Source organism: Asterias amurensis, chromosome 7, assembly GCF_032118995.1.
Source record: "Asterias amurensis chromosome 7, ASM3211899v1".
Lineage (NCBI taxonomy): Eukaryota > Metazoa > Echinodermata > Asteroidea > Forcipulatida > Asteriidae > Asterias > Asterias amurensis.
Genome location: NC_092654.1, coordinates 25,975 through 42,332, shown reverse-complemented (window position 1 = coordinate 42,332; position 16,358 = coordinate 25,975). Strand labels below are relative to the sequence as shown.

The 16,358-nt window shown below is 38.6% G+C and overlaps 2 protein-coding genes across 14 annotated transcripts in view; one reads left to right on the top strand and one right to left on the bottom strand.

The window, feature by feature from the left end:
- The window catches only part of LOC139940055 (1-phosphatidylinositol 4,5-bisphosphate phosphodiesterase delta-4-like), a 194,005-nt gene extending 184,957 nt beyond the window's left edge, over window positions 1-9,048 (bottom strand). The window contains exon 1 of the mRNA XM_071936282.1: window positions 9,039-9,048. The gene's annotated coding sequence lies outside the window, so the exon portion shown is untranslated. The remainder of the gene's footprint in view (window positions 1-9,038) is intronic.
- The window catches only part of LOC139940053 (A-type potassium channel modulatory protein DPP6-like), a 114,667-nt gene extending 102,445 nt beyond the window's left edge, over window positions 1-12,222 (top strand). For 8 of the 13 annotated variants that reach the window (XM_071936266.1, XM_071936275.1, XM_071936273.1 and 5 more), the window contains 16 exons: window positions 362-454; window positions 741-835; window positions 1,197-1,324; window positions 1,522-1,606; window positions 2,037-2,181; window positions 2,708-2,960; window positions 3,633-3,795; window positions 4,299-4,412; window positions 4,920-5,053; window positions 5,595-6,122; window positions 6,644-6,701; window positions 7,059-7,164; window positions 7,542-7,606; window positions 8,159-8,231; window positions 8,797-8,870; window positions 9,503-12,222. In XM_071936266.1, coding sequence (XP_071792367.1) covers window positions 362-454; window positions 741-835; window positions 1,197-1,324; window positions 1,522-1,606; window positions 2,037-2,181; window positions 2,708-2,960; window positions 3,633-3,795; window positions 4,299-4,412; window positions 4,920-5,053; window positions 5,595-6,122; window positions 6,644-6,701; window positions 7,059-7,164; window positions 7,542-7,606; window positions 8,159-8,231; window positions 8,797-8,870; window positions 9,503-9,622 — 2,234 coding nt within the window. In that variant the 3' untranslated portion in view covers window positions 9,623-12,222. The remainder of the gene's footprint in view (window positions 1-361; window positions 455-740; window positions 836-1,196; window positions 1,325-1,521; window positions 1,607-2,036; window positions 2,182-2,707; window positions 2,961-3,632; window positions 3,796-4,298; window positions 4,413-4,919; window positions 5,054-5,594; window positions 6,123-6,643; window positions 6,702-7,058; window positions 7,165-7,541; window positions 7,607-8,158; window positions 8,232-8,796; window positions 8,871-9,502) is intronic. The other 5 variants (XM_071936267.1, XM_071936269.1, XM_071936278.1 and 2 more) reach the window with 1 other exon arrangement.
- Window positions 12,223-16,358: the final 4,136 nt, after the last annotated feature.

Here is a 16,358-nt window from a genome sequence, read left to right as displayed (position 1 = left end):
TATTGTTACTCAAGACGTATTCAAATTCTAAGAAACTACTTATGGATAAGAAAAAAATCAATACGATAGCAAACAAGGGTATACAATAGGATACAAAGGTATTTCATATTAAGAATACAACTTTATTATTGACTGAAGAATGTTTGAACTTGATGGGTTCATCCCTTGTTGTCATCTCTTTCTATCCGTTACTTATTTCATGAAAGAGAAGAACGGTTGTGGCTTCAAAACTTTCATCAAAGCCTCCGTTTTATTTTGCATTCTGTTGTAGCTTTATCCTTCATATCGCACTCAATGTTCAAGAGTTTAATTCACTATGTCTTGTTCATATGTCTTTTTATTGTTTGTCTGTTTGCCACAGATGAAGATAATTATCTGCCCAAGGAATTTCTGTTTGATGACATTTTCAATGAAACATTCAAGCCGAGTTATCATGAAATGCAGTGGATCTCCGGTGAGTAATAAACAGGTACCCACTATTGGGTCTGGGCTAAGGCTAAATCAGCCCAGGTTACCCTAAGTTATCCCACCCTTGCAACCAACTTTTAAAGTAATTGTACCTACTATTGTTCAGAGTGTTACCCAGCCTTTACCCAATTGTACCCACTCTGTCAAAATTCTTAATAGCACGAAAACAAAATGACCACCTTTTTCCAAGATCACTTTGTCTAGATTGATCCAGTAATAAGGTTGCACACTAGTGATGAAATCCTGTTTCTTGTTTGATTCTTTCTCGACAGGGAGTAAATATGTCTTCAAAGATCAGTTCAAGAACATCTTATGGAGGGATCTGGAGACAGAAGAGTCTGATATCCTCATCACAAACAGAACACTGGTAAGTGGATCTAGAGAGTCTGGACACAAGACCAAGATGGGGAGAAGAATTAGAGCATTCATGGCATTTGGAAGTCATCCTAGCCGCCACTGCCTGAACCGAACTGGAAGACGACATCGGAACTTTGAATGCTTGGTTAATAATATGAAGTTGGTTCCAAATAGATATGGATGGTCTGGATTTTGGGCTGTGTTTACGGCTATGGCTGTTGGTATGGCTGTTGCTATGAGCTCATCCTATGCTTCAATGCTTGTTCACATGATGATCAAGCCATATCCACAGCCACAACCTACAGCCACAACCTAAACTCCTGTAATTTGAAAGAGATACTGAGTAGCTCTTGTGTGTTTTATTTTATCAGGATGATGAACAAGCTTCTAACTTCTGGGTCAATGCTGACATGACACACATCCTATTAGCTTGTTATGTGAAGAGTCTGTATCGTTATAGCTCCTATGCAAAGTACAAGATATATGACATTGAAACAGAGTGAGTATAATCATGACATTTTGTTTTTCTGAAGAAAAACATTTGAGGTTAAATTCCGGCTACATTAACCATGTGTGGGTGTTTGGTGACAAATGAGTGGTCTCTGAAGGGTGCCAACCTTCAATAAACAAAACAATATCTGAATATTTCTGTAAGTAAAGGATGTGTTTCTGATTGGTTCTATATTTGATTTGCAGATTGTTGGTTGATCTGACTGCTCCAGGGTTAAAGGAGGTCGTTGACTTACGGTACGCTGGCTGGGCACAAACAGGGTCAGCTTTGGTAAGGTTTGGATTCAAGTTGTTTCCCTCCTCCCACCTCTTCATCCTATATGAAGACAAGAGTCGAGTCAAGAGTCTCAAAGTTAATAGAGTGCTTGCTGATTAAGGTGTTTTTTTTTACACTCTATTCACTGATCTCCAAAGGCTAGCCTAAGAGAAATGTTTTCCAATAATCTGCCAGCCTTGCATCTCCTCACGGTATTATAAAAACATTTGTCTGAAATTTTCTTCAAATCGCTAAGCGCCACTTTAAAGAGAACTGGAAGATTGTGATCTATAAAAGGATTACTGAGCAACAAGTTAACTTTGCCAAATTATTCCTTTCTCTCTATTCCTTCACCCTTCCCCCCAATCATCGTTCCCGCAAGACCCTTTCAGCTCCTCAAGAAACTTAATATAATATACCAAAGGTTATTGCTCTCTCCAATTAGGTGTTTGTGTATAAGAACAACCTGTACTATATGGACTCGGTCCCCCAGGAGTATAAAGTACCTGCTGGGAACACAGCTCAGCAGGTGACTACTACCGGTCAAGAGGGTGTTATCTTTCATGGTGTTCCTGACTGGGTGTATGAGGGTATGTGTCATCTTATAATCTACTGTAGTCTAGTTATTCAATATCGGGACAAAAGACCTCTTGCATAGGATGTCACACTCTTTAAAAGCGCTCACTGAGGCCGAAGGAGGCAAATCATTGGACGATAGCTGTTCTTTGTACGTCTAAACACGTGCGTGTGACTTTAGCGTCCCTGTAGCGTTATGCAAGGGGTTTATTAGTCTTGAAAGAAAGCAGTGGATAATTTTGAAATGTTAGTCTCAGTTGCTTTCAAGGAGAACACATAAATGTAACAGCAGTGGGTGATTTAAAGGTCTGTTTGATCTGATCAAAAATATGATACTCTGTTGTGTTCCTTTAACACCCAACTCTCATGTGATGATGATCCTATGTTTTAAAATTCAGTACACAGGCAAAGCATTGCTCAGTGACTCTATATCAAGACTGACTACTGTTTGCTTTCACACTTCAACTGTTCCTTAAGGTGAATACAACTTGCAGGAGCTACTTCTCTAATCATTTCAGTTTGTATTCTTCCCTCAATCAGAGGAAGTTCTCGCTAAGGACAACGCCCTCTATTGGTCACAAGACGGCGCTAGTCTCGTGTATGCTACCTTCAATGACAGCGGTATTGAGAAATCATGGTATCCCAAGTATGATAATTTACTCTATAGCAAAGTTGAAGAATTGGCCTATCCCAAGGCAGGGTTTGCCAATCCAACCATCTCTCTTCAGGTAGTCAACGTGTCTGATCTTGGCAATCCTATCACGCTGGTACCACCAGAGATAATTAGCAAAAAGTGAGTTTAAAAGTGACTTCACAAGTCTTGTGTTTACTCAAATGTTGGATTAAAGCAGTGTATGTGAGTCTGAAATTTACTGTGCAAGTCTATTCTTTATTCGTACATTGAATTAAACCAGTATATTTGGGTCCCCAAAGTCCATGAATTGAATCTCTAGAGGTAATCACTTGCAACTTTTTCATTTTCCATTGGTTGCTAGAAAAGCCATACATGACCAGCAGAGTAAATGCAGAATTTGTCTCAGTATTAACCTATTTTGAAAAGACGAGTGTTGATTGATCTACACTCCAAACCCCAACTCGACTTTTGTCCAATCAGATTTGGAGAATGTTCAGTATGTGAGTGCAAAAGAGTCTCCAAAGCTAAAGAAGCCTGTACAATGGCACATGCTCAAAACACCTCAAAATGGCTGTCACAAACCCAAAGTTTGAAGAATTTCCCTAATTCTGGGTTGACCTGGGCCCAATTTTATAGTAGCTTAGCTCAACAAAATAATGCTTACCAGAAAAAAAATGGCAGCCAAAGTTCCATGTCACATGCACAATCTTTGACTGGTATCCTGCAAAGTTTTGCTCAGCACAAAGTTATCTGCTTAAGCAGCTTCATGAAATTGGGTCCTGATGTTGTGGTTACTCTCTCATGTATTAGTCTTTGTTGTTGACTTTACAGGGACTACTACTACCAGCATGTAGTTTGGGTAGACACCAACCAGGTTGCTGTAGTGTGGTTAAACCGGCCACAGAATGTCTCCATTCTAACATTATGCCAGGTCAAGACGGGAGAATGTACTATCAATCATGACTTAAGGACTCCGGATGGATGGGTTGTAGATGTGAGTATTGGCTTTCAAGAATCCTCCTTACCATAGGTAGTGAAAGGACTATCTCATTTAACCAACCCCTGGAAGGAAAAACTAAAACAGATATTGGTTTTGATTATTATGACATGATGTGGTTGAACATTGCTCCCAGTGCATTGGCCATTGCAATGGCCGGTGTTTTGCATTTTATAATTTTTATAATTTTGACCAAAATAGTTATTTTCATGAACACAGCAATATTATTTTGCCTTTATAAGAACGCTGAATTTTTTTATAGATTGAGTACAAAAACTTCTTTCAAATAAACCTTTTTTGAAAATGCATTAAGTTTTTTTTTTTGGGGATTTCCAATCCTATACTTCGTATGTTTTCTTGTGGTAACTTTGATTGATCGTAACAGTTATTTTTGATTACTGTTAACTAATGTTTCTCTTTTAGATCATTTAAAACTTCTTGTAATTGCTTAATAGTGATTGCTATATTACTATAATGAATGTTGTGTTGGTTTTGAACAGCGAGGGCCACCAATCTTTTCCAAGGGATCATCAGAGCTTGACTATGTGAGGATTCTACCACAGAGAGAGGGTTCGTCTGGTGACTACCTGCATTTAGCTTTAGTATCAACCCATGTAAGTTCATGCTTTTACATCTTCGCATTATCTTCCCCTATCCCTTACAAACAACAATAAAGGAATCAAAGAAGTGGTGACAAATCTGTAAGAATCCGATTTAAATCCTAAAGATTGGACTTTTTTGTAAAGGGATCTTAGATTGTCGATGAAAATAGATTATTGTGTCTGAGTAACTGACTTGAATTGGGTGAAAAAAGTCTAAGCATTGACTTCCTCAAAAGAAATGGATCATGATATGGTGACCTGTGAAATCTTTGTCAGTTTGGTTAATAACTTCTCACTGTATTTTTCGTGAAATGTTTGCCATGTCTAACAGATGTGATGAACAGGGAAGATGTTACTGGGCAGAAACACTTTCAAGTATAAAAACCTGTCGAGTGATTTCACATCCTCTTCTTAATCAGTTCAAATCATTTCATAACATCTTTCACACAAATCTACCTTTGGTAGTCTGCCTTCAAAGTTATTAAAAAAGTTTCTTGATTTCTTTTGTTGATTTCCCAGGAAGCACCAGGACAAGTGACCTTCTTGACCCGAGGTCGTTGGGAGGTCACAGAGATAGTAGCGTATGATAAGTCTGAGAAGTTAGTGTACTTCTTGAGCACAGAGCGATCTATACGAGGCAGACATCTTTATAGGTAACTTTAATTCTTTCACAGCTCTCTAAATGTCTCACTCATCAAATGGTGGAGTAGGCCATTTCAAATTAAGCCAAAATTTTACATTTGAAAACATTACACTTTGAAATTAAATGTAAATTTAATCAAAATAGGGTGTGGCAAAAAAAGAAAACTAGTCATTGTACAAAAAAAAGGTGTAAGATTTATACTTTGATGGTTTATACTCCTTCTTGTCTCTGTGGACTCTGATTTAAAGTCCAATCTAGCAGTGGTTTTTTTCTTCATGCTCTGGATTTGTTTTATTTATTTATAAAAAGGGGTTAGGGTATCATCCAAATTTAAAATTGACTTTTCTTCATTACAGTGTTCCTAAGGCTTATCAACTGCAATTTTTCAATCACTTTTTTGGCACAAAAAGACCAAAACAATGAGGGATACGAGGAGAATTTGACTTATGTCTTGACTTTTATTCTGTAAAGAAGACAAAGAGAAATTACTTGTTGCTAAGTAGGTAAATTTATGACGAAGTTTATTCTTGATTTTTAAATTTTATTTATAGTGTGAGTACGGAAGAGCCGAACAAACGTACCTGCTTATCATGTGACGGTCAGGCCAACTGCACCTACTACAGTGCAGCCTTCAGCCCAGATGGATCCTGGTTCAAACTCAACTGTCTAGGCTTTGCTGTCCCTCACACTATCATGAAAAAGACTGGTACTGACCGCTCCGTCGTTGTAGAGACCAATGAAGTCCTTGCTAAGGCCCTTAAAGAGAAGTCCTTTCCAAACAAGACGTTCATGGAGCTTGAAGTTGGAGACTACACCATTCCGATCCAGCTATGGGAACCGAGGGTGAAGGATGAGAAACGGAAACATCCCATACTGGTTAACGTCTATGGGGGACCAGGCTCTCAGATGGTCAATGATAAATTTGAGTTGGGATGGAACGCCTACCTGTCCAGTAAATACTACGTGATTATCGTAAACATCGACGGACGAGGTTCAGGATTTCAAGGACAGAAGCACCTGTATAAGATTTTTAAACGGCTTGGGACATATGAAGTGGAGGACCAACTTATTGCAGTCAGGTAAGACGTACATTGTTTTTATTAGAAGAGAGGGGGAGACACTCGCTCTATAATGTCTCAAGAAATAGTAGAAGAAACTCTGCTTTTTATTCATTGTGCGTTCCAAACTTTCTTATGTCTATTTGGAACCATGTTTTTTTGTGCTGAAGATGTCAAGAATTGAGAACTGTCTTTGGAATGTACTAGAAGGACTTTGTATCTAAAACACACATCAAAACATTTTCAACTTGACAATTTGTTTGAATCCCATCCAAGCTGTATACCTGGGGTCCATTTCACAAAGAGTATGGTAGATCGTAAACTTGTCCTAACTCGAGATAAGACCAGTCTTAACACTTTGTGAAATCCACACCTGGAGTCTTCAAGGACTTTGGACAGGGGAGGGTGGGCCCAAGCTCCGAGTATGTAGTGCTTATCACACCTCGGTGGAGAGTAGAGTAGATGGGATCCTGTGAAGTTTTTGGTCTTATTTTTTAAGACTGTTGCTGAAAGTTGTTTCTTTTTTTCCATTTATTTTGCAGACACATCCTTAAGAATATTGAGTACGTAAATACCACCAAAGTAGGCATATGGGGATGGGTAAGTAACAATTCCAAACATATTGGGCTTAATATCATCTTGGTTATTATCATTAAAGAACACATAGTTGCTTAGCACACAGAAATAGTGCGTAGCAGAATTTGTGTAACCAGCCACTAATGCAATGTTTATTTCATCCCTCATTACTTTTGACCAGTAAAAATGTGCTTAATTTTTGTTTGATTTGTAAAATGAATGTGTACGTAAGACTTAATGCAAACTTTAAAGGCTGTTACTTAGACTTAGATTAATTGCAACTATACTCGCATCAGCCCTCTCTTTTGAGTTTTCAGGGATTAGTTTTTATTGCAGTGTTTTCCATGCCATTAAACTCTAATGGTTTGTCTTTGTTAATAGTCCTACGGAGGTTTTGTGGCATCTATGGCACTCAGTTATGGAGATGATGAAGAAACCTTTAAGTATGGAATAGCAGTTGCACCGGTTACAGACTTCAGATATTACGGTGAGTAGATAAGAACATTGTGCACCTGATTTCAAAGTATTTGCTATTAAATTAAAGCTGGATACCACTTGCAAGAATGTCAATTGCAAAGGTTTTGGGGGCTTTATGCCTGTTTCTGCTTAGCAGATTGATGTAGCTTGGTTAATGAAATTGTTTTGCTTGTTACAGATTCTACTTATACTGAGCGTTATATGGGTTTTGGGGCTTGGCATACCTATTTCTGCTTAGCAGATCGATGTACTTTCATTAATGAATTTGTTTTGCTTGTTACAGATTCTATTTATACAAAGCGTTAAATGGCTTTTGTGCTTGGCATACCTATTTCTGCTTAGCAGATTGATGTACTCTGATTAATTAACTTGTTTCGCTTGTTACAGATTCTATTTATACTGAGCGTTATATGGGTTGTCCTGCGGCAGTGGATAACTTGCAGGGTTATAAGGTAATTTTTATCACTAACCTCTAACCACCAGTTAAGTTGATTCACTCAATTCAATCCAAAACTCATAGTTAGTTTTTTAGGGTCCTTGCTTGGAGCTGTGTCAATAATTCTAACATAACTATGAAAGTTTTAACTAAGAAAGTACTAATGTAGCTACTGTCTGATGTTCTGCATTTGCTGATATATATATCACACTCGTCTTCGTTGGCTTGTTCATTTACAAACATTTTGCTTTTATTTTCTTTGGTTGTGTACCTAAGTTTATTCCATACTTTAATATTTATAATTGCTTGTGTGTTAGTTATTTTAAATAAATGTTTACTCCAGAATTTAATTCCCTGTTAAGCACTTTGGGGTTCATGTTTTGGATGTAAGGCGCTTTATAGTTTCTATTTATTATTACAACAATTTGATAATTTTAAGGGCAGGGTATTTACTGAGATTGATTTTAAAAACTTGGTACTGAAGATTTATAGATTTGTTATTTCCTTAAAACAGGTTGCAAGATTCCCTCGTCTGTAACTTTGTGTTTTTCTGTGTTTGTTGTTGCAGCTTACCAATGTGTCATCGAGAGCCAAAGCTTTCAAGGGTCGCAATTATTTCCTAATCCATGGCACAGCCGACGGTGAGTTAGAATTTCATGTTATTTACTTATTTTTTTGACAGTTGTTTTGAAATGGCTGAGAGGACTTCTACATCAATTACTCTCCTCCTTTCAACCAATTATCAAACTGTCAAACTTACCCTTTTGATAATTGTTCTCAGCTTTTTCATTCATTGAACAAATAGAATTAGCTGTTGCAAACTGCTTACCAGCCAAAGGACCAATAGTATAAATACAAACAAAATAGTTAATGGTCTGGCCTTTGGACCCAAGCTGCGTCTTTCTTTTTCCTTTTCATTCTTTGTAATACTTGGTGGAGGTTTGGGTGTGGTCACCTCAAACCAGTAGATCAACAAGTTGACATTTGGTCAAGTAGTAGCAGTTTGATCCTAAGAAAAAAGAACAAAAATAATCCCCCTTAACAGTGTCAGTCTTTGTTATACTGAGTTACTTTCTACAGTGTCACTAAACTTGTTAAAGTCATTTCATGGCTAAAACCAATTCACTTCATCAACAAATCTGTGAATCTACCTGGCGGAAGAAACATTTCACAATTGATTTATAACCAACTGTTTTTGCTTTGTAGACAATGTCCACTTTCAGAACTCGGCTGACTTGGTGAGATCTTTGGTGCAAGAGGAAGTTATGCTCAGAACACAGGTAAATCTCTCCATTCAAATTCAAGGACCCAATTTCATAGAGCTGCTTAAGCAGAAAACATTGCTTAACAATTATCTGCTTAACAGAAATGACCATGGATACTGTTCTGGTAACCTAATTCTTTTTTTTTAATGTTTGATTACAGACAACTTCATGAGAAGGATTTTTGGTGTTCTTGGGGGGGGGGGGTAACTGGCCGCACAAAATAGTTGTTGAGGTTTGTCTGTTTGAGTGCATTGGACTGTTTATAGTGGTTCCTTAATTTACATCTCACATCTTGTAGGGTGTCATGGTGATTACGAACATCAAATTAAGTTCTGGTGGTTAAGTAATCAGAGTGTAGGTTTGAATCCTGGTCATGACACTTGTGAGTGTCTTTGAGCATGATGCTTTACTTTAATTGCTTCTCTTCAACCAGGGGTATAAATGGGTACCTACAAGGGTCGAGGTTGACAATGTGTCTAAAAAAGCCACTGTAGCTCAGGGCTGTATACTCCACACGGAGCTGGGAAAGATTAAAGGAATGTTATTGGCTAAATGAGCAAGGCACTATGGTAAAGTGCATAGAGATGTTAAAACTAGTTATTATTATTTATTTTTAACCATGCTTTGTTGTATGTCTTGTTTTGCAGTACTACCCAGACCAGAAACATGATTTGGATGACCCCCATGTTGAGAGACATCTTTACAATGCTATGTCAGAATTTGTGCATGAAAGTATCCAAAAGAAAGATCAAAACACGGAACTATAGTGATATACTGAAATGAACTTATGATGAAGTTTTTAAGGTTATTGCATCTGAAATCAAGATTTACTTTGCCACCTGAACAGCATGGACTGACTAAACTTAGAATTGTTTTGAGTTGGTATAAAGCCATTAGAACAATTCTTGCGACTTAAGACAAGATCGACTTGAGTTGAGGACGAACCTAGGACACCAGGATTACAACACCAGTGTTCAAGCATCCTGCTTGCTGTTAGGTTGTAACTGTTTTGGGAATCACAACTGGGTCTATAAAGACTAATGGACTGAAAGGGGAATTGAACCTGAAACCTGTTGTTTACAGTACCGGTGGCTCTACTAGTAATTACGTCAAGCTCTATCTAGCACTCTATCTAGTTCACTACAAAGTGGTTTTTTTAATCACAACTGGGTCTATAATGACTGATGAATGAAAGGGGATCTGAACCTGAAACCTGTTGTTTATACTACCAGCAATAACATCAAGCCATGAACTTCACTCTGAATCTTCACAAAGAAGGATCTACTCTAAGTTGAACCAACAACCTTCAAAATACTTACCTGGTGTAATTTCCCTTAATTGCCATACCAATCTCTGCAGTATTGGACTGATAGATGTTCTCTGTGGTGTCAGGGTGTGAAAGGTTTTGTTCAGCAGTGGCTATGGAAAGATACATGGAATGGTCTATAACCATAGCCAGACATAGCCAATTGTATCTGTGTGCAATGTGTAAGATTAAAGAGAACCAATGAAGCTGTCAATGAGTGAGATACAACCTACAGGTGGGATGGGAACCCAGAACCACCAAGGTCAAAGCTCAACTCCTCTTCAGACATCTTCAACTTTGTACCCAGACTATTTCAAACTATAAACCTGAATCTTAGTCATATGGTCCTGTATTCGGAACATTCCTCAAGTCCGATTGTAAAAAGTGTAAATGATCTTTGTATTATATAAATATTATACATATGTACGTATATATTGGCTTATCATCATGTGTAACAAACTGAATTTTTGTATGTAAAAAAGGTGAAAATGTGGATTTTAGTTCATGTTGGATGGTGAGTTTGGAAAGTTTGTATTAACTTATTATGCCTACTAATTATTCAGATATATACCACTGCATTGATATGTTTTGAAATAAAAATAATAAGGTTTTATCGTGGCACTAATTCAGATGTTTTATATGTTGCTGTTTGCTTTGATCAGCAACGTTTGTTCATTACAATCTAGCACTAGAAAATCCTTCATACTTAAAACGCTTAAGGTCATTTTATAAAGAGTGAGATCGTGGTCATACAGTTCATTTTTAAAAGAGCTTGTGGTTTTTCTCCCTTTGTTTTCTGATGTTCCCTGTGAACTTGCCAGACTTTTGCTACTAAACTATTAAATAAGTTCAAAAGAATAACAAAGATCTAAAAAACTAGGTTTTCCAAGAACCAAAGTGAGAGTGAAAGAGGAATTAGTCTGGCTCCATTTTGGCTGCATGGTAAACAGTATTCAATATTGTTATGTCCAGAGGGAATCTGACTTCAACAATGGTGGCATCATAAGATCTATACATGTGCTCCAACCTCCTGTATTTGTTTAATTACATATTAAACAGACCCTTCAACAAAAAAGGGGTTTTGTGAAAACCTTTTTAAATATGTAAATAACTTTTATAAATGCTATCCATTCTTGTCAATTTGTTGTTTTGAACTCTTCAAATTTGGGTGTATGAAGTAAAAAGTATGGAACTTAAAATGTAAAATTTACCTTTTCGTTCTTGCAAAGTAAGGCAGGAAGTGAGAAGAGTAGACTGGTGCTGATAGGTATTGAGAAACAGTGTTCTTAGAGACAATGACTACTGGGAACTAGTCTGTGTTACCAGACTGACTGAATCACTAGTTAGGGGACTGAGGCTGTATTTGATCTGGCAGCTACACTAACGGCTATGGCTGTTGCTAAGGGTGTTACTAAGTGCATCCTATACTTCAAGGCACGGTGGTGTAAGCCGTAGCCGCCAGTTCTGAAATGGCTTATTCTCTTATTGGTGAGGTACCAGTCTGTGTTTATCCTTAGTTTGATTTCAACATGACTTTTGAGGGAACAATTAGAACAACACATTTAATCAATCTGATGTGCAATGACTGGCTCGTTCATAAATGCAAAATGTTACTGTTAGTGTTTAATAGATATTCAATTTGCATCAGCGATAAAGAATATTCATTTTGGTTTGACCCTTTAATCATGGAGGTAGAAATACCACCATTGTGTGTTATCACTGTATACTCAGTAATTTACCAAGTTCTGCAAATCACATGAAATATTACTCGGTTGGGATTCGAACCCACAACCTTTGCAATTCTGGAGCAGTTGCTTAACTGTTTATAGTATAACATGTTATATTACATAAGCAGTGGATGTTACACCATGGGTTTGCAGTGAATTGGGCTGTTTCTTCAACTTGTACAGGATTGTATTGTTTTAATACATTGCACTTAAAGCATCACAGGCTTCTTGAACACAGCACTAATATATACCCCCATTGTTGATGCTCAGTGAGAGTTATGAATTCTAGTAAATACAGGAACAAAATTAAAAGGTTATTGTACTTTGAGAATTCTGTGAGTGTAATTATTTGTGATTGTCTGTTTTGAGCTTTATGGCAAATTCCTGCTTTCCCATTGGCTCATTGAGGTTATCTTGCCTTTTAAGCACATCTCATTCAGTAGAGCCTACTGTATTGTTTTAAAGCAGAAAAACACAGCTTAAAAAATTGACAACAATTTGATGAACAATGCTGGAGTTGCCCATGGTTTGTTTTCAATGTTTTGCCTACTTTTCAAATGCCACTATTTCCCAATTAAATAGTAATAATAGCTTGTTTATTTGGTTAAGTTATATTAAAAAGCATAAGAAGAGCATACTTCATTATTTTAGAGCATAAAAAAACACAACTTCAAAATTGACAAAAAGTTGATGATGCTGGACTTATGGTTTGATCATGGTTGCCTATTTTTTCAAAATACGAATATTTCCCAAAATATAGCTCACATAGAGTGTCCTAGGCCTACTGTATCATTTTACAGCATAAAAACACAACTTGAAAGCTAAACTGATCGGGATCGGTTCAGTGTCCCTTACTAGCCACCAGGTTTGTTGATAGGTGTTGGAATCTATTTTAAGAAACACCTCTTAAATTTTTTAATCACCTGTTGTGATCCTTATTGTGTGTTTGCTCCAAACACGAAACACTTATTCTGTCATCTGAGCTGTTCAGTCAACATCATGAATAAAGGAGACCCCCATTGCTGTGTAATGAGATCGATCCTGGCAAAACGCTGTTCTAAATCCGGAAGGGCATGCATTGTCTAGTTTAATCGTGGGGTAGTAACCAGCGAGGGGGAAGCACCGCCCCCTTAGAACCCCCCCTAAAAATAAGGTCAGAAATGCACAAATGAATGGTTTGAAACATGGGTTTGCCTCATCCCACACTAATGACGTCTTTATCTATACAATTAATTGGATTTGAATGCCTTATACTTTTATAGTTCTTGTAAAGAATATCCTGAATGTTAAAGTTGTAATTCTCTTGTTGTGTTTTGGAGTTTTTGAAGGGATGCGGCTTTTGACTCGTACGGATTGAGAACACCAAAACAGAACTGCAAAGTTTCAGTTTCAGAGAATACCCTCTGTGAATGTTGACATAACCCGTGCTGAATAAACTGGTGTTTATATATTTAGCATCAACACTTCATCACCATGGCGACGGAGTGTAATTGGCCCTCTTCGTCAAGGACATGGCCGAGTGAATCCAACGAGGTCTTATGAATGTATAAACCACGGTACGACTGGCCTTTTTTAAAGCTTAATTATTTGTTATATAAAGGAGTTTGGTCTATCAGGACATTTCATTGGTAATGCGATTGTGTTTAATCTAGTGAACACAAAACCCTCCCTCAGCCGTAACCCTTAATCCGTTAAACTACAAGAGAAAACTCCAGTGGAGTTTTTCAACATGACTCCGCAAAGCTGAAGTTACATAAAGGATGTTGTGTACTAGACGGGCATGGTACTGGACTTGTGTTAGGGGGAAACAGCCATACCAAAACCTAGGGCAAGGACTTTGGATTTATTCTACGATACGCACAGAAAGTAAAGTATTATGTAAAAACATTCTCTTGTGACATTTCTACTTGTTAATTGAGTGAAGCATGTGAGGGAGCCAGCGTGCTATATTGAACATTCAAATATGAGAACACACATACAGTATTCATCAAATGCTGAACGGATACCCGGAGTTAATGGGAAAGTGACCATGGATTTCATCCCTCAATGGACTGGAAAAGAAAATCAACTCCCAAAACCACTTTGGATTGGAGTAAAAGTCTTTAACTCTCAAAACCACTTTGGATTGGAGTTGACGTCTTCATTCTTGTGGTTGTTTGACACTTCAGAGACAGCATGCATCGTCTGACTTGAACCGATTGTGACTTCTGCGAGCTTTGGACGGCGACTGATCAGCGTGAAAACTTTTTGAGACACTCCATGGACACTCCAAGACCCCAAAACCGAGAACTCATTTTGGGATTGAAATCTCATTAATTTTGGCATTTTGAACACTAGTCATTCATCGTGATGTTGTCAAACCTGCGTGTCTGAAGTGGTTGCACGAGCCGTGTCAGAGAGCTCTCCTTTCACGAGCCCCCACCGGTGATTGCCCATCAACCAAAGTATCCAAGGGGTACCTGAGAGCATCTAGGGCCCCGCAGCAATAATCACCCGAGGCCGGGTCTACTTCGGACTCAAAGGTGACGAGTTTGAGTCAGTACTTTATAGGAACCCATGGTTACGCTACTTCAGGGTAAGATTCTCAATGTAATGAATATATGCCCCTACCTGAATCTGAAGTATAATGCGATTGAAGTGCGCTATTATTAGTAGACGCAACATTGGAATGGATAGCCAATAAATGTTACCCTATCGGCAATGTAAGACCATAAGACCATAACAGCTATATGGTAGGATACCAATGTTTGCGTGAGAGTCACTTTGTGTGTTTAATGCAGAGACACACACTACGGCCATTATAGACTGTAAACATTACGGATAAGTGACAGACAACTACTGGCTGCAAGATGTGTTTCAAAACAAACAGGTGAAATGTGTTTAAGCTGCGACGGCAGCCCTGAACACTAATAGCTACTAATGGTAATGAGAGTTGGTCAAACAAGTTCTACTCAGCAAACACAAGGACTTCAAGTTTCACCTCTCGTCAATCGATGCATCACAGTAGTACCCTGGCAGCAACCTCAATCGAGGCTGCGTTTCGCTTTGACAACATGCGAGCAACTTTCCCTCCCCTGTCTGCTGCCTCCTCGGCCGCTACCCGGACCATGGCACCCCGCAACTCCGGGTCTCACGGCATCAATCGAACCCTCGGAACATCGAGAATGAACGGCACCTGGGGTGAGCAAAATACCCGGGGATCAAAACGCCGGGGTTCGTTATCAAGCGACCCCGGTAGCAACTCAAGTGGACACCCCCAAAGACAGACACTGAAACTTGCCGACATAACACATTTCGATCTTATGAGACCGTCAACATTTGAGAAACTCACCGGTTTGTACAGAGACAGGTCTGCTCTTGACGGGCCTGGGGCTCATACCATCCTCGGGACGGGTGACCAGGAAAACGAGTCAACAGGGAAATGTATCAAACCCAAATCCAAGTCTGGACATCAAGTTCATCTTCCTAGGATATCTATGGATTCCTCTCCACCGCTTGTCTCTTTTCGGCAATCCCGGATTAAACCATCAACTCTGACGGAGGCCGAGACGGGTGTACCGGGCGTTACTTCCCGTGCTGCGGCTCGGCAGTCCGCTGATGTCATCGGTGTTAAACTCAGTCACCACACTCGTAGGAATGAACACTCGGGAGACGTGGAACGAAACTCAAAGGGCTCGTCATCAGGGAAGCGAAGACTATCCCAAAAGGAACGTTTAAATGACACCCAATCCTCCAGACAAACTACACTACAGACCCCTCCTAGTGCTACGACTCCACAACACGAAACCACTGGACTATACAACCTAAACAAACCAGAAAACACTGCTCTACAAAACACCACAGGACAAACTACCAAAAACATTACTTTAGAACCAACTCCTCAAAGGACTACAAAGGTCAGTGAAAAGGAGAGCGTTTCCTTTTCGCCGGATGAAGTCGAGAAACGTACTGAACCGCCAAAGAAAAGCTTGAACGATGTTCACACGAAAACTACCGGTGGTGCTACAACTTCAACTCCTCATACAATCGTAGAAAACCATGAACCTTCTGACAGTACTATAAATAGCTTCAGTTTAAGTGTAAGTCGCTACCCAAAAGATGGCGTCGACTCCAAAGATTTGACATTGAGCGAGTACACTTCAATTTTTATTAATAATAACGGATTCGAAGGGGAAACATTGAGCATAGTTAAAAATGACACATTTCTCGGTGAGAAGCGATCAGTTCGGTTTAGTGTCAGTAATGAAATTATTGAATACGAACCTGGTATGTCATTGTCAGACGATAAACAGTCTAAATTGGAGAAAGCAAACTATGAAATTATTGACGAGTGACTTCAAACATGGAGCTCATATCTGGGATTGCTGTATACGTTTTGGAAATTTTAACTCGTTGTTTGTTTCATTCACTATGTGACGTTTCATTTGAAAAAGGCGTTTACGAAATGTTGGCGAGAATCTGGAGCGCTTT